Below are 26,605 nucleotides of genomic sequence, written 5' to 3'. Positions count from 1 at the left end.
ATATGATGATATATCATAATTGATAATGACGTGACGTGTTAATTTACCATGATAACATGATCATGTGGTATTTTTCATCCTCCACATCAACGTCATGTGGATATAAAATGACAGGCGACATTTTGACTAATGATAATTAATCATTCATTAGTTATATGGATTTATTTGACTTGAAATAAAAGTATTGAACACAATAAAAAATAAAAACTTATTTAAATTTTTTTAAATAATTTAGAGACTTATTTGACCATTATATCATAAATTAAATATCAAAAGTAAATAATTTTCTATGTTTACTCGAATACAATAACAAATGTTGTCCGTTTAAACGTTAACATTTCTTATTATCGTAAGGTGTATGAAACCTATGATGCACTTGAATCAGAGTAGAAAGAGCAAAGATATATGACACTCACATCAGCTTAAATTCACAAATTAAGAGAAATTTGTACCAATGAGAAACTAAATACTTTCAAGAACAAAATGGTCAAGAGAAAACCAAGTTTTTTTGACAAATCTCTTTTTTTTTTCTCATATGAAGAAAAAATTTTAGATAAAATTATTTTTTGAACCGTTTTTTTTTTCAATGTAAATAAGAAATGCATCACTGATAGGCTGCTAGCTACCTAGCAAAGCTTCCAATTTCCATGGCGAGGAGACGTAAGGAATCCTTCTCGGTGAAGCGTTTTGTGACAGCATTGGACTTAATTTGTGGGGCTCGAGCCCATTAATGAACAACCCTCCCCCTGATTGGCGAGATAATATCAACCATATGGATCTGATCATTAATATCAGCCATATGAATCTGATCATTAATTTTTATTAAAAAAAATTTGGTCAAAAGAGTTGGCTAATTAGTTCTTTATTAGGGGACTCTTGCCCTCAATTTTCACAAGTTGTTTCACTAGATCACAATGGTAGTGTTGCTGTTCTTCGTTCTAGCCCTCCCCACCCTCTTCCTATTCATTATCTTAAAACAAAGAAATAATGGCAATATTCTTCTTCCCCCAGGCCCGCCAGGTCTTCCCTTGATCGGTCACTTGCATATGGGAGTATCAACTTTGGAGCTTGCCCTTGCCAATCTTCTTTACAAATTTGATTGGGAAATGCCGGCCGGGATGAATAAAGAAGACTTTGATGTGATACCTGGTATGCTAAAGAAAAACCATGAAAATCAACACAGAAAAGATGACATCTAGCAATAAAGCTAAAGAAAGAAAAAACTTGTCGTCGTGATTCATCTTAGATATAACATCATGTGAATAGCAATAGACAAACATCATTTTCAATTAGCTGGATTCATGTACAATAGATGTTAATATATAATTAAACATCACTGCAGCAAATCCATAGGCAGGAAAGCATCAACACTTGTCTTCTTCTTTTCTAGTTTCCAACTAGTACGTCGTACAGCAAGAGCTTGAACCACGTGAATCATAGAATTCACTAATTACGATACTAGATGCGACATTTTCTTTGTACTTCTTTAATATTTGTGTAATTAGGTCGATTCTGTTTAATTTTTTATTGAAAGTAACTAATGATTCATTTTGGGCCCAATAGAGTACTCTATATATTATAGTCTTAATCAAAGACAAATTACTTCAAAATATTTAATTTATGTTCGAATCAAAATTCTCCATCTAATTAACTCATACTACATGTGAACCGGTAATTATTGGATTTAGGCCTTTATCGTTTCTCAATAATGCAGATGGATAGGCATAGAGGAATCAAAATCTTGGATTGGCCTGCGAGATTTCACCTTTCATTATTGAACCCATATCGCGAAAATTCAACAATGAAGACGTATGGTTCCTACTGCAATGGACCACTAACCAGTCTAAAGATCAAATGATGCCGTGAAGGACTGAAGGATTCTGATGGAGAGGGTGACGTTAAGGAGAAGCTAAACATTCTGCTTCTTTGACACTTGGTTCCAGCTTTATGAATTTCTGTATAACATTATATTTACCAGAGACGCGAGAATCAAGCATAAGCCAATTATTGGCAAGCGTGAGGAAATTTGTACATTTTCTTTGTTGACCATACAACCTGGAACCACCAATCTCAACGTTCATTCCAAAACAAAACAAACAGCAAATAATCCGTGAACAAAGCAACAGCATATTCCTGAAGAGAAATCTTTTGATAGGTTTGAAGGGTTTAAGACCCCGTCCGCATGTAGGATGGTGCGGTAAATCTTTTGGTAATTGTACAATATTACTTACTATCCAAATCAAGTATTGATGTTATTGAAAATCGTTTTTTAATTGAAAGAGACTTGGAACGGCCGGCACTTTGATTGAAGAGGTTAATAAATCACTTTTCAAAAACAAATCTTCCTAAGAACTCAAAATCCTAAACAAAATCGAGAAAATTAACTTGCGTTTGGCCTTTTCTGGAAACGACAGCAGCTCACCGTGACATTTCAATAAAAAATAGAACAAATGGAGCAGTAACAACAATAATTCATAAATTTTTTTTTACTATATATCACGATCAGGGAAAAAAACAGTAGTGTTACCAAGCTGACTATAATGTAGAATGACGGACCTTCATTACATTACGTTTCCTTATTAATTTCCCCTTCAAATGCCTATTGTTCCTGACATAAAGAAGCAATTTCAAATATTTATTCCTTCCTATATTTATCTTGGTACAAAAAAGAGGAGCAATATTCAACAATGCAAGTGTCAGCTTGCATTAAATTTTTTAGTTAGAAGTGTCTGCTAATTAGTGTATATAAGGGGACTCTTGCTCTCAATTGTCACAAGTCGCTTCATCAATCGATTATATCAAAATGGTAGTTTTGTTGTTCTTTGTTCTAGCCCTCCCCAGTCTCTTCCTATGCATTCTGCTAAAACATAGAAGAAACGGCAGTATTCTTCTTCCCCCTGGCCCTCCAGGCCTTCCCTTGATCGGTCACTTACACATGCAGATGCTAGATAACTCAGCCCCTCATATTTTTCTTTGGAAACTCTCTCAAAAGTATGGCCCTCTCATGTCCTTGCGATTTGGATTTAGGCCAACCTTGGTAGTTTCTTCAGCAAAAATGGCTAAAGAGGTTATGAAAACACATGACCTTGACTTTTGCAGTAGGCCTACTTTACATGGGTCATATAAATTATCTTACAAAGGTTTAGATTTGGCTTTTTCACCGTATACTGCTTATTGGAGGGAGATCAGAAAAATATGTGTTGTTCATCTCTTTAACTCCAACAGGGTGCAACTCTATCGTCCCATTCGAGAAGATGAAGTTTCTCGCCTAATTGCAAAAATATCCAAATTATCTGTTGATTCTAAGCCTGTCAATTTGAGTGAGGCAATGATGTGTCTTACCAGTACAATAATTTGCAGAGTAGGATTCGGCAAGAGGTATGAAGACGAAGGAACTGAAAGAAGCAGATTTCATGAGATGCTTAATGAAGCCCAAGCCCTGTTCGTGGAATTCTTTATTTCTGATTATTTTCCTTTCATGAATTGGGTTGATAGAATCTCCGGATTGCTCAAGCGTGTTGAAAAAAATTTTAAAGAATTTGATACCTTCTATCAAAAACTCATCGACGAACATCTTGATCCAAATAGGTCAAAATTGGAGCAAGAAGACATAATCGATGTCTTACTACAAATTTGGAAGGATCGTGAATTTGCGATTGATCTTACTATAGATCACATAAAAGCTGTGCTAATGGTCAATCCTCACTCAAAAATTTACTTTATTATAGTATTAAGTATTATCATTAATTAATTTTATAGCTTCAACATTCTTGGAATATATATATATTACCTCATGTCTTTTTTTCTTTCTCTTATGTAGAATGTGTTTGTTGCTGGAACGGACACTAGCGCTGCCAGTGTGATTTGGGTCATGACCTTCCTAATGAAAAATCCTAGGTGTTTGAAGAAAGCTCAAGAGGAAGTGAGAAGTTTGATGGGGAAAAAAGATTTTGTAAATGAAGATGATACTCAAGCCTTAACTTATCTTAAAGCTGTGATAAAAGAAACATTCAGATTGCAAGCAATAGTTCCATTGTTGGTGCCACGAGAAACAATGCGAAAGAGCAACATAAGCGGATATGAAATACCTGCCAAAACCTTAGTTTATGTGAATGCGTGGGCAATTGGAAGAGACCCTGAAGCTTGGGAAAACCCAGAAGAATTCTATCCGGAGAGATTCATTGGCAGCTCTATTGACTATAAAGGACTAGACTTCAAGCTCATACCTTTTGGTGCCGGTAGAAGGGGTTGTCCCGGAATACATATGGGAGTTGTGACTGTGGAGCTTGCCCTTGCTAATCTTCTTTACAAATTTGATTGGGAAATGCCAACAGGGATGAACAAGGAAGACTTAGACTTTGATGTGATACCCGGTATCACTACACACAAAAAAAATGCTCTTTGCCTTGTGGCCAAAGAAATTAATGTTTAATGCATGTAAGGTTATCCTAGTAACTTAATTGCTGCTAGCTTGCTCTAGTGTTGAGTGTCAACAACATTTTATGTTGTGTATGTTTTATAATAAATCCATGTTTGTTAATGTTAATTTTTAAGTTGTTTTTGTTTCAAAAATGATAACCTAATGATCATTAATTAATGTAATGTAATTTAACTTTCTTTTGAGTAATCTATGATATTCTAGTTGGGTGATCAATTCAATGTTTTTTAAGTTTCCGAATTCTTAAATTAATACAAGGAGACGTCACTTATTGACTTGAAACTCATTTAAATCAATTAAATTTGTCTCTATAACTTTTTTGTTGAAATAGTATTTACTGATAAATAAAGTTGCCAAAAATCAAAGTAACAAAACACTTAAATTAAAATAAATTAAGGAATAATATTCAAAAAAATATTTAAATTATTTTGAAAATTTTAAATAAGTCATTGTATTTTTATTTAAAATTAAATAAGACTTTATGACTAATAATTAACTTAATTAAAATACTATTTATCATTTTATATCACATAACACTAATATAGCATGTTAATATATCATAATTGATAATGATGTGATATGATGATATATACTAATTGATAATGACGTGACGTGTTAATTTACTATAATAACATGATCATGTGGTATTTTTTATCCTCTACATCAACGTCATGTAGATATAAAATGACAGGTGAGATTTTGACTAATGACAATTAATCATTCATTAGTTATATAGATTTATTTGACTTGAAATAAAAGTATTGAACACAATGAAAAATAAAAACTTATTTAAATTTTTTTAAATAATTTAGAGACTTATTTGACCATTATATCATAAATTAAATATCAAAAGTAAATAATTTTCTATGTTTACTCGAATACAATAACAAATGTTGTCCGTTTAAACATTAACATTTCTTATTATCGTAAGGTGTAAGAAACCTATGATGCACTTGAATCAGAGTAGAAAGAGCAAAGATATATGACACTCACATCAGCTTAAATTCACAAATTAAGAGAAATTTGTACCAATGCAAAACTAAATACTTTCAAGAACAAAATGGTCAAGAGAAAACCAAGTTGTTTTTACAAATCTCTTTTTTTTTTCTCATATGAAGAAAAAATTTTAGATAAAATTATTTTTTGAACCGTTTTTTTTTTCAATGTAAATAAGTAATGCATCACTGATAGGCTACTAGCTACCTAGCAAAGCTTCCAATTTTCATGGCGAGGAGACGTAAGGAATCCTTCTCGGTGAAGCGTTTTGTGACAGCATTGGACTTAATTTGTGGGGCTCGGGCCCATTAATGAACAACCCTCCCCCTGGTTGGCGGGATAATATCAGCCATATGAATATGATCATTAATATCAGCCATATGAATCTGATTATTAATATCAACCATATGAATCTGATCATTAATTCTTATTAAAAAAATTTTGGTCAAAAGAGTTGGCTAATTAGTTCTTTATTAGGGGACTCTTGCCCTTAATTTTCACAAGTTACTTCACTAGATCATAATGGCAGTGCTGCTGTTCTTCGTTCTAGCCCTCCCCACCCTCTTCCTATTCATTCTCTTAAAACAAAGAAATAATGGCAATATTCTTCTTCCCCCAGGCCCGCCAGGTCTTCCCTTGATCGGTCACTTGCATATGCAGATGCTTGATAACACAGCCCCTCATATTTTGTTTTGCAAACTCTCTCGCAAGTATGGCTCTCTCATGTCCTTGTGACTTGGATTTAGGTTAACCCTGATAGTTTCTTCAGCAAAAATGGTTGAAGAGGTTATGAAAACCCATGATCTCGACGTCTGCAGTAGGCTAACTTTATGTGGAGCGCAGAAATTTTCTTATAATGGTTTAGATTTGGCTTTTTCACAGTATAATGCTTATTGGCGAGAGATTAGGAAAATATGTGTCGTTCATCTCTTTAATTCTAATAGAGTGCAACTATTTCGTCTCATCCGAGAAGATGAAGTTAATGGCTTGATTACAAAAATATCCAAATTATCTGTTGATTCTAAGGTTGTCAATTTGAGTGAGGCAATGATGTATCTTACCAGTACCATAATTTGTAGAATAGGATTCGACAAAAGGTACGAAGAAGTAGGAACTGAAAGAAGCAGGTTTCATAGGTTGCTTAATGAAAGCCAATCTTTGCTCGCGAGCTTCTTTATCTCTGATTATTTTCCTTCCATGGGTTGGGTAGATAGATTCTCTGGATTACTCAGTAGTCTTGAAAAAAATTACAAAGAATTTGATATCTTCTATCAAGAACTAATTAGTGAACATCTTGATCTGAATAGATCAAAATCGGAGCAAGAGGATATAGTCAATGTCTTACTACAGATCTGGAAAGATCGTGACTTTGCAATTAATCTCACTATGGATCACATAAAAGTTGTGCTAATGGTCATTTTCACTTAATTATAATATTAAGTATTATCATTAATTTATTTTATAGCTTCACGCCATAGGAAAATATATATGCCTTATGTTTTTTTTTATTTCTTCTATGCAAAATGTGTTTATTGCTGGAATGGATACTAGCGTTGCCACCGTGATTTGGGTCATGACCTTCCTAATGAAAAATCCTAGGTGCATGAAGAAAGTTCAAGAGGAAGTTAGAAGTTTGATAGGAAAAAAAGGATTTTGTAACTGAAGATGATGCTCAGGGCCTAACTTATCTTAAAGCTGTGATAAAAGAAACATTTAGATTTTCAACCAATAGCTCCATTATTAGTGCCGCGAGAAACAATGCGAAAATGCAGCATAGGTGGGTATGACATACTTGCCAAAACCTTAGTTTATGTGAATGCATGGGCGGTGGGAAGAGACCCTGAAGCTTGGGAAAACCCAAAAGAATTCTATCCGGAGAGATTCATTGGCAGCTCTATTGACTATAAAGGACTAGACTTCGAGCTCATACCTTTTAGTGCCGGTAGAAGGGGTTGTCTCGGAATACATATGGGAGTTGCGATTATGGAGCTTGCCCTTGCTAATCTTCTTTACAAATTTGACTGGGAAATGCCAACAGATATGAACAAGGAAGACTTAGACTTTGATGTGATACCCGGTATCACTGCACACAAAAAAAATGCTCTTTGCCTTGTGGCCAAAGAAATTAATGTTTAGTGCATGTAAGGTTATCCTAGTAACTTAATTGCTGCTAGCTTGCTCTAGTTTGGAGTGTCAACAACATTTTATGTTGTGTATGTTTTATAATAAATCCATGTTTGTTAATGTTAATTTTTAAGTTGTTTTTGTTTCAAAAACGATAACCTAATGATCATTAATTAATGTAATGTAATTTAACTTTCTTTTGAGTAATCCATGATATTCTAGTTGAGTGATCAATTCAATGGTTTTTAAGTTTCCGAATTCTTAAATTAATATAAGGAGACGTCACTTATTGACTTGAAACTCATTAAATCAATTAAATTTGTCTCTATAACTTTTTTGTTGAAATAGTATTTATTGATAAATAAAGTTGCCAAAAATCAAAGTGACATATTAGAAAAAACCTTGAAACTCGAAACAGAAAAGGTTACATGCAGCAAGGAAGCTAAAGAAAGAAAAAAATGAGCCTTCATGTTTAATCATGTTGTAATGTGCGGTACTGGAGTTCGATTGCTAGACGTGGAAATTTAAGAGTCGTTACTAATCTTTTTTATTTAGATGTGATTGGTCACCTATTAACTTTGTTATAATCGATGAAGTCCTAAATTGGCTTTAAATCCATCGAAAGAACAATAAACTGATCTACGATTTATTAGAGTTGGGTTCGGGAGTACGATTTTGTATAAAGAAGGATTGGCACCCCTATGACGCCCGTTTCAGGAACGGTATCACTTAATTATATGTTATTCTAAACCATTGATTTTATTCTTATGTTTTCCTATTTATTATTTATTTACTTAATTCTCTATTTTATTAAGAAATTAAAACATTTTATTCGATGTTACAAGTGCACATGATGCAATTATGAAATGATGTCATGATTTACCAATTTAAAATAATGAAAAGCAAAAACTTTGTATTGAAAAATCATTCATAGACTATTCCAATACTTTGGTAAAGTCTCAAAGTTTTTCTTACCTATGGATATTTCTGGAAGAACTCGTCTCTACAAGTCTTTCAAGAAAATTTCATCATTGGGATTCTTGTCCCTTTAATAAACTAAACATGTCGTATGCTATGCCAAAATAAATTATAAATGATGTTACATGAGCATGTTCATGAACATAATTTTGTTGATTACAATTTATATATATTAAATGTTTTAATATAATTAAATAAACCATTTATTTATTTGTTTACATTATATATCTTTTAAAGAACATTTTATTTAAATATATGTATTTGCCTCATTTATTTTGACTATATATATTTTTTAAGAAACATTCTATTTAAATTGATAATAATTTTTTTAATTAATATTAGAGGTTAATATTATTTTATTTTATTGAACTATTTTTTATTGGACAAACAATTAATCTTTTATTTGCAATCTATTTTTCTTAAATTAACTAGTAACCATATCAAATTTAATTTCAGATGGAATATTATATAAATTTATTTATGTATGAATTTAAGGTAATTGCATGAATTAACAGAATATTAGAATACGAAATTAGGATTTATCTCGACACTTTGGAGAAAAACCTAATTATATTCCGTTCTTAGGAGGCATCCCGAAAATGGCAACACTTTGCCTTTTTGAATGAAATTCCATCATCGAAATTAATCCAAAGCAACCACTTTATTACTGTCTATATTTATATATTAATTAACCCCCTTTTGTGAATAAATATTTATATTTATATCATTTTATTTTTTTTGTTATATATTTATGCTATTTTTAGTAATTTACCTAACCTACTTTTCATGACCAAATGTACTTTTTTTCCATTTACTTAACTCACTTTCTTATGACTGCATATTTTATTATTATTTTTACTTCTTACCTAAGCTATTTTTCTTATGACTATATATATATATATATTACATATTTATATATTTTCCCTTAGTTAAATTAATTTTTCCTAACTAGATATTATTTTACTTACTTAGTTCTATATTTTTATTGCTAAGTATTTATTTATTTCTCTCATATACTTATATTTCAACCTAGATCTACAATTATTATTTTTTAGATTTGACATTCATTTTCTTGTTTTATGCATATATTTTACCCAACTAACTTATTATTTTATAGCTAAATATTTATCTATTTTTTCATTCACAGCTTTATATATATTTTTTTTACTTTTATTTTCCTACTCTAAAACATCCTTATTTAGCTAAAGAATTTTCAAAATCCTTCCTCCCTGTTTGCTGCATTTGAAATTTATTTTTTTCTTTAATTTTTTTATTTATTTATAAAATTGAAAGATAATACAGTAAAAACGAGTGTCTACAATTACCAGACCCAATGGTTATTTAATATTAGACCCAATAGTAAGTTTCCCATTACCAGGCCCTAGACAGTTTCATAAGACCTGGCCTAGACCCAATTTAAATGATTACTAAAATAAAAGATGTAAAAATAAAAATATAAAATAAAATAAAAAGAACATATACAGTAATAAAAACAGTGTCTACAAATCATAGCAAACATTATTTGAATTGCAATAGACAAGCATCATTTCAAATACATATAGAGCTAACTGCAGCAAATCCGTAGCCAGGAAAATAACAGCAAAAGCTTGGACTATGATCATGTAAAAGCTGACATTTTTCTTGTATTTATCTAATATTTGTGTAATTAATTAAGTCAATTTTGTTTAATTTTTAATTAGACGTACCCAATAATTCAATTTGGACGTAATTGACTACTATATACCAGTCATAATCAAAGATAAATTACTTAAAAAATATGTTAAATGTGTTCACAACCAAGTTCTCCATCTAATTAATGTCATAATATATAATCTGTTAGGAGATTATCAATATAAACATGTTTCATCTTAATTTAGTGCTTAATCATCAAAAAGCCGACAAGGACCTTATATAGTGTAAAGGCTAGCTTGGACTGAACGGCTGGAGCATAACCACCTCATCAAAGTTTCGACACAGCTGCGAGCCTGCAAGTTGTCAAATTACTTAAAAAATATGTTAAATGTGATCACAGCCAAGTTCTCCATCTAATTAATCTCATAATATATAATTTGTTAGGAGATTATCAATTTAAACATGTTTCATCTTAATTTGGTGCTTAATCATCAAAAAGCTGACAAGGACCTTAAATATTGTAAAGGCTATCTTGGACTGGACGGCTGGAGCATAACCACCTCATCAACGTTTCGACACAGCTGCAAGCCTGCAAGTTTTCACCTTTCATTATTGAATTCCTATTGTTCTTTGGAGTCCCAGAAGAATACTAGCAGTACTCCTTTTAGATTAACCATATATATTTGAGTATACACTTTTAATTTTTATTATTTTTTCTCTTAATGTGATGAAATTTATTAAATCATATATCGATAAATGATCTGTCAATTTATAAATTTATTCGTTAACTACAATATTTCAAATTGGATTAATGTCAAATTAGGAAGGATAAAGTACTAAGGCAAGAAGTGTTGCTCAGTAAACATTTTTTTAATTTTTAAACCATTTTGTAAAGGAGAAAATTCAAGAATCAAGACGTATGGTTCCCTGATGTAATAGATCACTAACCAGTCCAAACATCAATGATGATGTGAAGGACTGATGGAGAGAGTAAACAATCTGCTTCTTTGACACTTAGTTCCTACTTTATGAATTTTACATGATAAGTGTAATTTTATATTTACCAGAGACGTGAGAATTAAGCATAAGCCCGCTGATTGGCAAGAGTGAGGAAATTCGATTGGATTATACATTATAAGAAAGCTCTGAATTTTTTATTTATTTCTAAGTCGAGTAACTTGAGATAAGATATCTTTTTCAACTAGTGAGAGTGCTGCTAATCCTATTGTTCATACAGGACTTTAGTACACCAAATCCCATAAAAAAGAAACAATTTTCGAATATTTATATCCCTTCCTATAATTAGCTAAGCACCAAAAAAAGGAGCAATTCAACTACGCAAGAATAGCGTTCTGAGCAGTACTTAGGTACATCGGCAGGATAATGTCATCCATGAATCTCATTATTAATTACTATTAAAAATTTTTTATTAGAAGTGTCGGCTAATTTTTTTTTCTCAGTCGGTTAATTAGGCTATATAAAGGGACTCTTGCACTCAATTTTCACAAGTTGCTTCATCGATTGAGTAGATCACAATGGTAGTGTTGTTGTTCTTTGTCCTAGCCGTCCCCAGCCTCTTCCTATTCTTTCTCCTAAAACATAGAAACGATGGCAATATTCTTCTTCCCCCTGGCCCGCCAGGTCTTCCCTTGATCGGTCATTTACACCTGCAGATGCTTGATAACTCAGCCCATCATATTTTTCTTTGGAAACTCTCTCAAAAGTATGGTCCTCTCATGTCCCTACGACTTGGATTTAGGCCAACCCTGGTTGTTTCTTCAGCAAAAATGGCTAAAGAGGTTATGAAAACCCATGACCTCGACTTCTGCAGTAGGCCTACTTTACGTGGGACGCAAAAATTATCTTATAATAACTTAGATTTCGCTTTTACGCCGTATAATGGTTATTGGAGGGAGATCAGGAAAATATGTGTTGTTCATCTCTTAAACTCCAACAGGGTACAACTTTATCGTCCTATCCAAGAAGATGAAGTTGCTCGTCTGATTACAAAAATATCCAAATTATCTATTGATTCTAAGCTTGTCAATTTGAGTGAGGCAATGATATGTCTTACCTCTGCAATAATTTGCAGAGTAGGATTTGGCAAGAGGTTTGAAGAAGAAGGAACTAAAAGAAGCAGATTTCATGGGCTACTTAATGAAAGCCAAGCCATGATCGCGACCTACTTTTTTTCTGACTATTTTCCTTTCATGAGTTTGGTAGATAGATTCTCTGGATTACTCGATCGACTTGAAAAAAATTTTAAAGAATTTGACATCTTCTATCAAGAACTCATTGATGAGCATCTTGATCCAAATAAATCAAAACTCGAGCAAAATGACATAATTGATGTTTTACTACAAATTTCGAAAGATCGTGACTTTGGAATTGATCTTACTATGGACCACATAAAAGCTGTGCTAATGGTCATTCTCTCTCAAAAATTTACTTTAACTATAATATTAAGCATTATCATTATTAATCTTATAGCTTCAGCACCTTTAATATATATATATATATATATATATATATATATATATATATATATATATATATATATATATATAATTTCTTCATGTCTTTTTTTTTTCTTTTATGCAGAATGTGTTTATCGCGGGAACAGATACTAGTGCTGCCACTGTGATTTGGGTCATGACATTCCTAATAAGAAATCCTAGATGCTTGAAGAAAGTTCAAGAGGAAATCAGAAGCTTGACAGGAAAAACAAGTTTTGTTAATGAAGATGATGTTCAAGGCTTAATTTATCTTAAAGCAGTGATAAAAGAGACATTCAGATTGCAACCAGTAACTCCATTGTTATTGCCACGAGAAACAAAGCGGAAGTGCAATATTGGTGAGTATGAAATACCTTCCAAAACTTTAGTTCATGTGAATGCATGGGCAATTGGAAGAGACCCTGAAGCTTGGGAAAACCCAGAAGAGTTCTATCCGGAGAGATTCATTGGCAGCTCTATTGACTATAAAGGACTAGACTTTGAGCTCATACCTTTTGGTGCCGGTAGAAGGGGTTGTCCCGGAATACATATGGCAGTTATGACTGTGGAGCTTGCCCTTGCTAATCTTCTTTACAAATTTAACTGGGAAATGCCGGCCGGGATGAACAAAGAAGACTTAGACTTTGACGCGCTACCCGGTATCGTTGTACACAAAAAAAATGCTCTTTGCCTTGTGGCCAGCACGATTAATACGTAAAGCATGTAAGGTTATGCCAGTAATTAACTTAGTTAGCTGCTAGCTAGCTTGCTTTGGTTTGGTGTGTTAACAACATTCTATATTGTGTTTGTTTTATAATAAATTCATAAATGATAATATACCTTTGAATTTGTCTTCGTTTCAAAGAGTGGAATCTAATAATTCTTAACTAAATTAATTTCAGTCTAAATTTATCTCTTTTTTTTTTTTAATTTTGGGATTCTTGCTAATTTTGTGATTGTCGGAATCTCCTGTTTTTATTTTGTTCTGCACGTGGGTCGCTTCTTTTTTAGAGCACGCATTTTGCAGACTTATGGTTGTAATTTTCAGGGAACGCTATATTCCCTGATGGTTCAATTAATGAAGTTTTTATCTTTCAAATAAAGAAAGCTAAAGAAAGAAAAACTGTGTCCCCATGATTCATCATAGCCAACATCATTTGAATAGCAATAGACAAAAACAACAGCAACTTTATTTTCCTGTTTCCAAATAGTTTGACGTACAGCGAGGTCACTAATTATTACTATGTCGGTTCTGTTTAATTTTTTTATATTAAAAGTTCTCACTAATTCAATTTGGACGGGACAGAACACTATATATCAGTCATAATCAAAGATGAATTACTTAAAACATGTTCATACCCAAGTTCTCCATTTAATTAATTTCATAATATAATCGGTCAGGAGATCATCAATTTAAACGTGTTTACTTAAAACGTGTTCATATTCAAATTCTCCTTCTAATTAATTTTATAATATATAATCTATCAGGACATCATCAATTTAAATATGTTTAATCTAAGTGTATTTTTTATCTTAATTTAATGCTTAATCATCAAAAAGCTGACAAGGACTTAGATAGTGAGACAATACTACTCTGTGAGGTAAAAGGACTCCGGACAATTGCAATGTGAGGTTGGCAGAGATTAATCATTATTCTGTCTTGGCCAAATAAATATAAGTAAAATTACGATAATTCAAAGTTTTGAGCCATGACGGTCCAGAGTCGAGCCCCATAATGTAGTAGAACGTAGGCTACCTTTTTTCCTAACAATCGCATCCTAAAGTTGGGACATGATCACATGAGCTATTGAGCCCAAAATGAAGCCTTTGTTCGTCGCTGATGGTTCGTGGCCCTAGGCAATGCCCATGCATGGGGCGAGTGAGAAATGGTCCTTACTTCCAACTTTCTTCACGATGGGATCGATCTTAACCACAACGTGCTCCACAAGATTATATTAATACGACGACGACGTATTAAAAGTTCATGTAGCAGCATTTTTGTTTTCTACCTTTGCACTGTTCCTACATGTTGTAATCGTCTGCATCATATATATATATATATATATATATATATATATGTATACAGCCGACAGGCAGAGAAGGGGTATGCGGGAAATCAGAAGAGGACTTGGTCTCTAAAATTACCCAGACACTCGTGATGATGGCATGGTAGTACATATCCCTAAGAGAGGAGATATAACTCTGATGGTTCCCATTCATGTTTTTCATCATAATTCATAAATGCCGTCAACTTTCGATTCTGAACGCACAAAGTTACGTAAAAGATCTCTGTTCACGGAGGGCTTACCTTAATTTTTGCGATAATAATTCTAATTATATGCTCGCTAACAGGAGGGATATATGAAAAGTTACATTGGCTTGTGGCTTGGGAGAAGAGTGAGGGAATCCAACTCGAGTACACCGTCGACCTAAATTTTTCAACTCTAATTATTATTGTTAAATGCGTTAGGCCGTGTAATTGGTTAGCATTTATATTTCCTTCTGAAATTGGTCTTACATGTACCTCATTATTACGTGGGCAAATAATAGCTCTGTTTTGAGCCACACAAATCTTTTTAGAGGCAAGGGAAACTTGTACAGCCGGTATCTTCCCTCCTCTTTTGTTAACTTTTAGGGAGAGTGAAAGAGGAAGATAATTTGTTGAGAAAGGAAAGGGAGATGAAAACCGGAGAGTATTTTTGTGAAGGAGATGATTAGTAATGTAACTTTGGGAGGATGAGATGAAAACCGGTTGACTAGGTTGCCAATTTGCTGGTTTTTAAATGCATGGTTAAGATTTTTCTGTCCCTCGCTCAGGGAACTGTCGTGTCATTAATCAATTATTAATTAATTCCTTTTAAAACTTTTTGGTCAGAAGTGTCGGCAAATTAGTCTATTGCTCTTAATGTTCACAAGTCGCTCCATCGATCGAGTCAATCAAAATGCTAGTTTTGTTGTTCTTTGTTTTTGCCCTCCCCAGCCTCTTCCTCTTCATTCTCCTAAAACATAGAAACAATGGCAACATTCTTCTTCCCCCTGGCCCGCCAGGTCTTCCCTTGATCGGTCACTTACACATGCAAATGCTAGATAACTCAGCCCCTCGTATTCTTCTTTGGAAACTCTCTCAAAAGTATGGCTCTCTCATGTCCTTGCGACTCGGATTTTGGTTAACGCTGGTAGTTTCTTCAGCGAAAATGGCTAAAGAGGTTATGAAAACCCATGGCCTCGACTTCTGTAATAGGCCTGCTTTACGTGGGATGCAGAAATTATCTTATAATGGTTCAGATTTAGCTTTTTCACCTTATAATGTTTATTGGAGGGAGATGAGGAAAATATGTGTAGTTCATCTTTTCAACTCTAACAGAGTGCAACTCTTTCGTCTCATTCGAAAAGATGAAGTTGCTCGCCTGATTGCAAAAATAGCCAAATTATCTGTTAATTTTAAGACTATCAATTTGAGTGAGGCAACGATGTCTCTTACAAGTACAATAATTTGTAGAGTAGGATTCGGTAAGAGATATGAAGAAGAAGGAGCTGAAAGAAACAGATTTCTTGAGCTACTTAATGAAAGCCAGGCCTTGTTCGCAAGCTTTTATATTCTGACTATTTTCCTTATATGAGTTGGTTTGATAAATTCTCTAGATTGCTCAGTCGTCTTGAAAAAATTTATGAAAAATTTGATATATTTTATCAAGAACTTATAAATGAACATCTTAATCCAAATAAATCAAAATCTACGTTAAAAAACATAATTGATATCTGACTACAAATTTGGACAGATCATAATTTTACAATTGATTTCATTATGGATCACGTAAAAGCCGTGTTGATGGTAATTATCACTCAAAAATTTTACATTAATTATAACATTAGAGTATTATCATTAGTTAATTTTATAGCTTCACACTATATATATATATATATATATATATATATATATCATGTCTTTTTATTTTTTTTTTCTTTTATGCAGAATGTGTTTACTACTGGAACGGATATTAGCACTGCCGCTGTGATATGGGTCATGACCTTCCTAATGAAAAATCCTAGGTGTTTGAAGAAAGTTCAAGAGGAAATCAGAAGTTTGATAGGAAAAAAAAGTTTTGTAAATGAAGATGACGTTCAAGGCTTAATTCATCTTAAAGCTGTGATAAAAGAAACATTTAGATTGCAACCAATAGTTCCCTTATTAGTGCCACGAGAAACAATGCGAAAGTGCAACATAAGCGGGTACGAAATACCTGCAAAAACCTTAGTTTATGTGAATGCGTGGGCAGTCGGAAGAGACTCCGAAGTTTGGGAAAATCCAAAAGAGTTTTATCCGGAGAGATTCATTGGCAGCTCTGTTGACTACAAAGGACTAAATTTTGAGCTCATACCATTTGGTGCCGGTAGAAGGATTTGTCCTGGAATACATATGGGAGCTGCAAGTGTGGAGCTTGCCCTTGCTAATCTTCTTTACAAATTTGATTGGGAAATGCCGACTGGTATGAACAAGGAAGACTTAGACTTTGAGGTAGTACCTGGTATTACTGTCCACAAAAAAAAATGCTCTTTGCCTTGTGGCCAGCAAGATTAATGTTTAACGCATGAAATGTTATACTGGTAGCTTAATTTCCAGCTAGCATGCCTTAGTTTTGGGTGTGAACTACATTTAATATTATCTATTTTGTATTGTAAATTCGTGTACGTTAATGTATCTTTTAAGTTCTTTTTTGCTTCGAGAAATAGAATCTAATCATCCTTAATTAAGTTAACCTTAGTCTAATTTGACTTTCTTTTAAGTAATTCATGATGCTCTAATTGAGTGATCAAGTAAATTTTTCCATAATTCTTTGAATCTTTCAATCAATAAATAGACACATCACTTATTGGCTTGAAGCTCCATTCAAGCTTTGAGAAAAAGGGATATAACAATCGACTAAATTTATCTCTATATATCTTTTGCTGGAATTTTATTTGTCTAAGAAAACAGAAAATACCTCATACATGAAGTTGCCTTCAAAATGAAAGCAACGTATTAGAAGAAACCATGAAACCCAAAACATAGATTGCATCTAGCAAGGAAACTAAAAAAAAAAAAAAACCTGTTATCCTTATTCATCATAGACAAACCTCATTTTCAATTTTGACTTTTTTATTATTATATAATACCATTAACTTAATCAAATTAAATTGTCTGCAATTAATTACTCTTTAACCAACTCTCATATCACTAACTAGGACACCAAAGAAAATATTAATTATAATACTACATGCGACGTCTTACTTGTACTTCTGTAATTAGGAATGTGTTGGTCAAGAAAAAGAAAGGGCAATAAATATAAGTAAAATCACGTTAGTTCAATGGTTTGGGCCATGATGGTCCAGGGTCGAGACCCATAGTATTAGATCGTGGGCTAGCTTTTTTTCTCCATTGGTTGGTTATATCTCATCCTAAAATTGGGACATGAATCACGTGAGCTACTGGACCCAAACTGAACCCTTTGTTCGATCGTTGATGGTTCGTGGCCGTATGCCCTATCGCTTGGCCCATGCATGGGGCGAGTCCTGATCTGTGGTGTCAACATTCTACGGTCTACGAAGAATAAAGAGGGTCCATGGGTAGAGTGAATGCTTCTCTTCTATATTTAGTAGTAATATCATTTTTTTTCCTACTCCATCGATCAAAGAGAAGGATAGCCAAATTAGTCATGATGAGTAGGTAATTTTCTATAGCCCGACTATAGGACAAAGGCATGCAAGTAACAAGATAAAAGATAAAATCAATAAAAAGAGTTCATTTTGACTGTATAATAATCACATTGTCTTTATGTTTTTTTTATTATTTTTTGTTTACGTTAATAACTATTTGATTCATACAACAAAATCAATGTCAATTAGCTTCGGTTTTCTTTCTTAACTATTTGTCGTCGACATGTTGGTCTGATTAGAGTTAAAAGATGTGCCACTTTTCTTTCTTGATTTTTCCTTGTTTGGGACTAATACCTTGATTGAAACTGTTGCATATGAAGAACTTTATCCCAATCTACTAGAACTGCTCCTCTATGTAAGAGTAGCAATGTTCATTGTTTGAATTCCCTCGTGCAACTGCAGGGTTCAATCATGGTGTTGTATTTCCTTCTAGCCCTCCCTCTCTTCCTCTTCTTTCTTATCCGAAAACACAAAAAGTACTATGAAAATACTCCTCTGCCACCAGGTCTACGAGGCCTTCCCTTGATCGGTAACTTACACCAAATTGAAAGCTCAGCCCCTCATGTCCACTATTGGGAGCTTTCCAAGAAATATGGTCCTCTCATGATGTTGCGACTTGGTTTTAGGCCAACCTTAGTAGTTTCTTCAGCAAATATGGCTGAAGAGGTCATGAAGATTCATGACCTTGATTTCTGGAGTAGGCCTCCATTGCGTGGCCTGCAGAAGTTCTCCTACATTGGTTCAGATGTGGCCCTTTCACCATATAATGCTTATTGGAGGGAAACCAAGAAAGTATTCATGGTTCATCTCCTAAACTCTAATAGAGTTCAACTTTATCGTCCTATTCGAGAAGAGGAGGTTTCCAAAACGATCGAAAAAATATCCAATGCATCTGTTGATTCTAAACCAATCAACTTGAGCGAGGCAATGATTCGTCTGACAAGCACCATAATTTGCAGAGTCGGGTTTGGCAAGGGGTATGAAAATGAAGGAAGTGAAAGTAGATTTCATAGATTAATTTATGATACTCATGCAATGTTTACGAGCTTCTTTTTCTCTGATTACTTTCCCTTCATGGCTTGGGTTGATAAACTCGCTGGCTTACTCGACCGCCTGGAAAGGAATTTCAAAGAGTTTGATGCATTTTACTAAGAACTGGTCAAAGAACATATGGACCCAAAGAGGCCAAGACCCGAGCATGAAGATGGAGTTGATGTCTTCTTACAAATCTAGAAGGATCGTGAAACTACGGTTGATCTCACTCTTGATCACGTCAAAGCCATACTCATGGTCAACTTCTATAACAAAAGTTTGCTTTGATTATTAAATCTTTTCTAGATTATTCTCGGAAGAATATCAATCCTCGTGTTCGCTAGTCTGTTACTTTTTCTGTGCAGAATGTTTTTCTCGCCGGAAGGGATAAAAGCTCTGTTGCAATAGTTAGGGTCATGACCTTTTTAATGAAGAACCCCAGATCAATGAAGAGAGCTCAAGAAGAAGTCAGAAATTTGATTGGAAAGAAAGGTTTTGCAGATGAAAATGATATCCAAAGTCTTTTTTATCTGAAAGCGGTGGTGAAAGAAACGTTTAGATTACAACCCGTAGTTCCATTGCTAATCCCACAAGAAACAATTCGAAAGAGCAACATTGGGAACTACGAGATTCCAGCTAAAACTCTAGTTTACGTGAGTGCATGGGCAATCGGAAGAGACCCCGAAGTTTGGGAAAATCCGGAAAGCTTCTGTCCGGAGAGATTTCTTGGTAGTTCCATTGACTATAGAGGACTGGACTTTGAATTAATCCCATTTGGTGCTGGTCGATGACGTTGCCCTGGAATTACCATGGGCACTGTAGTGGTGGAGCTCGGGCTTGCAAATCTTCTTCACAAATTTGATTGGGATATGCCTGATGGGATCATTAAGGAGGACTGGGACCTCGATGTGAATTCAGGTCTTACCATGTTCCAGAAAAATGATCTTTGCTGAGGTTAATTGATCAGAAATTCTTAAGGTAGTTTACTCCTAGATTTCATTTGCTGTTTTGTTCTTAGCTCGGAGCATTTTATCAACAGTTTGTTCATGTACTTTACATTAAGGCAAATGCCGGAGCAAATTATAATTCTTCAGTTCTCTTGGCACGAAAAATTAAATGTTCTTAATTTCAATATGATTTTTGCGGTTTAGGGCTGAGGGTGTAATATATCAAATAATAAACAAGAAAACAAGTAAGAACTTCACTTCAACAAAAGGGTGCAAGCTGCCATTCAAGGAACAAAAGTATATTCTCACTGCTCTTCACCAATCATCGGAAAGAAAAGAAAACAATTTAACTGTTACTTCAGGAGTATTCGTTTCATCAGGTAATCACGAGTTGAGGACTTGAGGGCCTCAACAGCAATAATATTAAAACAATTCTTGTTGGAAAAATGCAAATAAAGTGGCCAATGTATAAAGAAGCACACTTCTCTACAGTGAGAGAACAAAATTTCCCATCGGACTGGGAATGTGTAACACTTATGACTTCCGGGGCCGTCCTCTCTTACCTGTTTTCACTTGAGAGGACTGCGAACTTTTGTTTGCAGGAGGGCGACCTCGTCCACGACCAGTGCCTTTTCCCCCTGAAGTGGACTTCTTAGCACCCTTACCTCGACCTCTGCCAGAAACCTTACCATTGACCTGTTCTCCACTGCTATCACTCTCAACATCGCTATTCTCTTCTTCTCCTTCTTCTTCTTCCTCTGAGTCAGATGAATCTTTTGACTTCTTCCTCTTCTTTGAGTCATTGGGAGTTTTACTGGCAGCTTTTTTATTGTTTGGCTTAGAAACTGGAGTTTTGGCATCTGGTACCTCAGTCCCTGCCGGAAGAGTAATTTATACATCAGTGTCCATGTCCAAGTCCCATTACTTCAAATTCAGTAATTGTCAACTGGACGACAGCAATGTTAGTGGTCACTGACTATAACCCCAATTAGTTGAAAATTGTGAAGAGACAAAGATGGAGACACAATAAACCTCAACACATACCTTCACCAGAAGTTTTACCGTCATATACATCCAGCTGTGAAAAAACATAAATAATTTAGACATGAGCCTTTACATTTTCAATATCTCAAAATCAGAAAAAAAGCAGCAGCAAGTGCCAGACATCAAACTACATCAATGCTGTCAGTAGCGAGCAACAAAAACATCTCCCTGGTTCAAACTTGAAATTAAAGGTTCAGCAAGATAAGATTGTAGTCATGATCAAAAAGTGGGAAAGATGACTCGAGACTGATACCACTAATAGCTTGCAGCAATATTCATGTCCATAAAATTAAAAACTAAGCCCTTCAAAACTTTTAGAAGTATTAATAAAGTCACCAAAAGCAAGGGTTTTATCACAAATATATTGCTCAATTCCTGGGGGGGTTGGCATAAAAACCATACATTTCGGAACGTACACCATCAAGTGTAAAAAAGACACTTGATCTCTAATATAAAGAAAAGTGAAAAATATTTAGTAACTTTACCATTTTTTTTTTTTTAAAAGCAAGCATTTCTATTCCTGAAATGGTCTCTTCTATGAGATGAACAACATATCATAGCCCAGAGGGCTTACAAAGAAGAAACTAGGATTGTAATTATTATCAAGAATTAAGAACAGGGAACAGAATAGCTATGCTTGGCCTTCTCTGTTGTGGTTTTCAAAATAAACCCTGTAGTTGGAAATTTACCTCATCAAGTCTGTCACCAACATTTGTTCTATCAACAATGACCATTGAATGGCCCATACCACATGCAACACTACAAAGAGATACAAAAAAACACTCGTCAGTTCCTTCCCTTCCACAGAAAATTCACAGCACATAGTATTATAGGTGCACGACTATACTGTTAATTTATATCCACCTGATAACATGCACGCCCTCCAAAATGTCTACCTTTTTGGGAACTGCTGAAGACCTAAAAAGAAGACACAAGGTTAAGTATATACAATAGAAAAGACAGACTCAGAAAAACAAAAAAACACAAAGCTGTTATGATAAATAAGAACACATACTTTTGTCCATTCGGACCATATCCCAGCTCTCCATACTGAGCATGGCCCCAACTTATGCAGGAGGAATCTGCACCAACAAAATGGTGCATATTGCCAGAATCCATGCAACGTAAATTCCAACCACTAGAAAGAAAAGGGACAAACAAATGTGTCTTAGACAATATGTGTCCCTGACTAAAACCAGTAGCGTGAAGTTTAATAGACTTAAACTCAAGATACCATAAAACTTCAAGCAAAGCACAAAATCAAAATAAACAGCATAAAATAACAGAACAACTAAGGCAATCTAATATGCTTAAAAAGCATAGAATATAATGCAACCAAAGAACACAAGCTTCTACACTAAGCTACCCTAACAGTAGATTATAAGAAAACTAATACCAGTGGCGTGAAGTTTACTTGACTTTAAATTGAGATACCATAAAACTTCAAATAAAGCACAAAATAAAAAATAACAGCATAAAATAACAGGACAACTAAGGCAATCTAATACACCATTCAAGATAATGCAACCAAATAACAGAAGCTTCTCAGCTAAGCCACCCTAACACTAGATTATCAGAAAACTTCATGCAAAGCTTGATGATTATGACTACACAAAACAAGGTGGAATGCTTCACTGAAAGGGAGGATAAAAACAGCAACCAAAATCTGAAAATAAAATAATCCTGAGACATCAAAACCAAAAGCAAAATCAGCCACTCATCATGATGTCAGTAGAAACAATTATCATTAGAACAAAAGTATGATATAACCGTGGCATAGAGCCAAACCTTAAATCCATGAGAGGTTTAGGATACATCCAGTCATCACCGGTAGTCTTTATTTTGCCCCACATATATAACTGGCCACCACCTGGAAAACAAACAAAACACAATAATAAAACTGAACGTTGATTTCAACAAAAAATTAAGCCAAGAAAAAGTACAGACAGCAGATATTAAACTTAGAGGGCTGCAACGTTAGAGGTTGAATTGCAATTTTCTGCAATTAAGCACCCTAAGGTTATTTCAATCTGATCAATTTTATATTGATCTAAGAGTTTTCAGGAGCCTAGCCTCATTTCTTGAAATACAAGGTGGGCTACCTATGTATTCATACTTCTGTAGGCTTTAACTTAGGAGTTAAACAATGCTTATTGAAGGAATGATTACCTAGAGTGTCCTTGTGATCCCCCTAATTCTACCAAACTTCATTCCCCTTGAAATTTATAAAAGAGCAGCCACCTCACCTTTCCCCTTAACCCCCACCTCACCCTTCATAACAAATGAAAAAACTTTAACCTTTCCTATTACCAGAGAGATTTTCAACCAGACTATTAGCTTCCAGACACAAATTACAGGACAAACAATACCTGCAGTACATGCTGAATTTACAGAACCAGCAGAAACAATTGCATCAGGAGGTAGAACATTATGCTTCTGGAATATTTCAACACGACGAGGAACCCACTCATCCTTCTGCTCTCTATGCCCAAGCCTGTATATCAGTAATAAAGGAATCACATACATGATTTAGAAAAGGAAAAAGAAAATAAGTAGGCATAAAGGATTTAAGCCTTCTAAAAACGCATCAAACGCTGAACGATGCAGCAGTCAACAGTGATGTAGATATTTTCACAAACCTTCCATAACCACCAAAGCCCCACCTAGACATTCACACAACATATTGTCAATTATTTATGAACAAGGATAATAAAAGGGAAGTCTAACAGCTTTCCAGATTTAATCAACAGTTAACTTACGTGTAAACATAGCCATTCTTATCCACAGCAACTGGATGCACAAGTTAGAAACATAAACTATGAGAAGAATGTTTAAGTAAAAGAAGAAGAAGGGAGGGAGAGGCAAAATAACACTAGATGATAACAGGTGAACATAAAAGACAACAGGCATATCGTGAACCTGTATGGTTTGTCCCACATGCAACTTTGACAATAGTTTCCCCAGCAAGAGTAGCAATAGCTCTAGGTCGTGGTTGAGCTTCATAAGCAAGCCGCACTGAGCTATCCTTTGTATTGTACTGCAAGCATATAAGTGTCATGTAAACATTCGTTAGAAAAGCAAATCAACAAATGCTACATTTACTTAGGCTAGCAACTAGGTTAGTCAAAGTCTCGAAGACTGTTTTTATTGGTTAGATAAAACAGAGGAAAACAATACTTAAACATAATGTTAGTCACAATGCACAGAGTACAACAGGCAGTAGATAACACAAAAAGCATTTTGGCCAAAGAAAAGATAGCATCATGAAATTAGAGAGCAAGGAAACCAACTAAAAAAAGTCTCCTGATGGTAATATATGCATGCAGTTCTTATTAAAAAGAACTATGCACAAATGCAGCAAACACTAATTACATTAGCAGTAAAGAATCAAGATATTTCAGTTATAAAAGGCCATCCAGAGATTTAGAACAACATATAACATTAAAGATATGATCTGAAAACATTATTGGATGGGGCCATACTACTATGCACCCTTGACTACAATTACTCAAACAATTTTCATCCAAAATATAAATTCAACACGGACACAAACAAACTCAAGAGCCTGTGTTACCATGCCTGAAATTTTTGGTAATGATATCAGGTTCAGCCAGCATAACTCTGTGAGTGATGCTCTAACAACATAAATATCAACAAGACTCATCAAAGATAAATCACCTTCCCCACATACCTCATTGTCTGTTCCATGGCCAAGCTGACCAAACTGTGGAAGCCCTGCAGTGCTACAAACCAAGAAACAAGTGTGACAATCAGTGAAAAAGTATGAAAATAGGGAGTACAAACCATGAAAGTAAACCAAGAAACAGAACTACACAGAACCACAAACCATACAGTATCGAAGCTCCTTCAACAGATGATATCCACACAGTGAAGTCTGCTCCACAGGCAGTATTTGTAACTTGGGACACGAGACAGCGGACAGGAGATAACTCGAGTTCTACAAAAAGAAGAAATTGGTAAATACATGATGCGAAATGTCATTATCTATGGAAGAATGCATTCATGGCGATCTACAAGTACCAATAAGAACCACCAAATAGAATTTACCAAACAACTTCAATAATATAGTACTCATCAAAATCTACTGCACCTACCATTTCTTGTGGAACCTGAACCAAGCTGTCCATGTTTATTCCAACCAAAGGCCAGGGAATTACCCTCTTCAGTAACTACAACTGTATGACTCCTCCCCCCTCCCGCTTTAATTATTTTATACCTTCAACACAGATACAACAGAGTACATTTAAACAAATTTCAGATGATTAAATATATACAGACAGGATTAATTTTAAAAAACGATAGCAAAAAAGAGATATACTTTGAGAGTTCTGAAACAACAGTTGGCCTATCACGCTGGATCGTATCACCATGACCAAGTTGCCCTTTCTATACATAAAAGCTAAATCTCTATCAACTAATAATAACCAAATTAGAATAAAATTAACTGCACGCATTTAAAAAAAAAAAAACAACATTAAAAAGCTGAGCTCTTTCATGCCTCATTGCGACCCCACGTGTAGCATCGCCCTTCAACATCCAATGCAACGCAATGACACGACGCTGCGATAAAAAGAAATATTAGTGTATAAAAAAAAAAGAAAAAGCTTTTGAATGTGTATGAGTAGGTGCATAAAAAAAAGCTATAAACTCACCACAACCGGAGGCAACGAACCGGATGTCAATGCCGACGAGGGGGCGGAGGCGAGTGGGAGAGATCAAGTTCCCTTCAACTGCACCTTTGCGGCGACCAACGATGTCCCAACACGTGGAGCCACAGAACAAGAGCTCTCCTCCTTTCTTCTTCTCTTCCCCCTCCTCCTCCACCTTCTTCTCCGGTTCCTTCGTCGACATTTCGGTCAACCACGGGGGACACAACGGTCAAATCTTTTGACCAAAAAAAAAAAGGTTAAGCCGAATGAGGACCGATCTAACGGCTCGTATTTGAAACGAGGCAATCAACGGCCCCAGATGAAGGTCAAAATTGGCGGGAAAGAGGGAATAACGGCTAGTAAGAGGGGGATCGGGCCGATTAGGGTTTGAACCTGCAAGGCGAAAGAAGGGAAGAACCGAAAACCCTAACTCAAGAATGGGGGAAGTGGAAACCGAAATGTTTTCAAAGCGAAGAAAAGAGGATAAAAAGGGATTGTTTGGGGTTTCCAAGAATAGGGACTTTTTATTAATAAAGGGGAAATAAATTGTGGAGA

The 26,605-nt window shown here is 34.6% G+C and overlaps 3 protein-coding genes and 3 pseudogenes across 3 annotated transcripts; 5 read left to right on the top strand and 1 right to left on the bottom strand.

The window, feature by feature from the left end:
- The first annotated feature begins 2,694 nt into the window (after positions 1-2,694).
- LOC18591508 (6,7,8-trihydroxycoumarin synthase-like) lies at positions 2,695-4,627 on the top strand. Its single transcript, XM_018125414.2, has 2 exons — positions 2,695-3,694; positions 3,821-4,627. The coding sequence occupies exons 1-2, from the start codon at positions 2,804-2,806 to the stop codon at positions 4,430-4,432; spliced, it is 1,503 nt and encodes a 500-aa protein (XP_017980903.2). The 5' UTR covers positions 2,695-2,803; the 3' UTR covers positions 4,433-4,627.
- Positions 4,628-5,950: 1,323 nt separating this feature from the next.
- Positions 5,951-7,684, top strand: LOC108663077 (5-OH-xanthotoxin synthase-like; annotated as a pseudogene).
- Positions 7,685-11,703: 4,019 nt separating this feature from the next.
- Positions 11,704-13,447, top strand: LOC18591507 (6,7,8-trihydroxycoumarin synthase-like). Its single transcript, XM_018125462.2, has 2 exons — positions 11,704-12,594; positions 12,770-13,447. Exons 1-2 carry the CDS (start codon positions 11,704-11,706, stop codon positions 13,379-13,381), a joined length of 1,503 nt encoding a protein of 500 aa, XP_017980951.2. The 3' UTR covers positions 13,382-13,447.
- Positions 13,448-15,602: 2,155 nt separating this feature from the next.
- LOC18591505 (cytochrome P450 83B1-like) lies at positions 15,603-17,249 on the top strand (annotated as a pseudogene).
- A 1,519-nt stretch (positions 17,250-18,768) lies between these two features.
- LOC18591504 (6,7,8-trihydroxycoumarin synthase-like) lies at positions 18,769-20,429 on the top strand (annotated as a pseudogene).
- A 165-nt stretch (positions 20,430-20,594) lies between these two features.
- Positions 20,595-26,596, bottom strand: LOC18591503 (Regulator of chromosome condensation (RCC1) family protein). The gene is made up of 16 exons (XM_007017665.3): positions 26,054-26,596; positions 25,900-25,961; positions 25,720-25,787; positions 25,496-25,617; positions 25,233-25,338; positions 25,072-25,123; positions 24,300-24,417; positions 24,140-24,170; positions 24,020-24,043; positions 23,750-23,874; positions 23,169-23,250; positions 22,396-22,518; positions 22,245-22,298; positions 22,070-22,139; positions 21,381-21,414; positions 20,595-21,211 (listed from the first exon to the last, which is right to left on the bottom strand). The coding sequence occupies exons 1-16, from the start codon at positions 26,250-26,252 to the stop codon at positions 20,871-20,873; spliced, it is 1,611 nt and encodes a 536-aa protein (XP_007017727.2). The 5' UTR covers positions 26,253-26,596; the 3' UTR covers positions 20,595-20,870.
- Positions 26,597-26,605: the final 9 nt, after the last annotated feature.

Source organism: Theobroma cacao, chromosome 8, assembly GCF_053813885.1.
Source record: "Theobroma cacao isolate CCN51 chromosome 8, ASM5381388v1, whole genome shotgun sequence".
In the NCBI taxonomy this organism is placed as follows: Eukaryota; Viridiplantae; Streptophyta; class Magnoliopsida; order Malvales; family Malvaceae; genus Theobroma; species Theobroma cacao.
The sequence above is the reverse complement of the archived record's forward strand: the minus strand, read 5'-3'. Positions and strand labels throughout refer to the sequence as shown.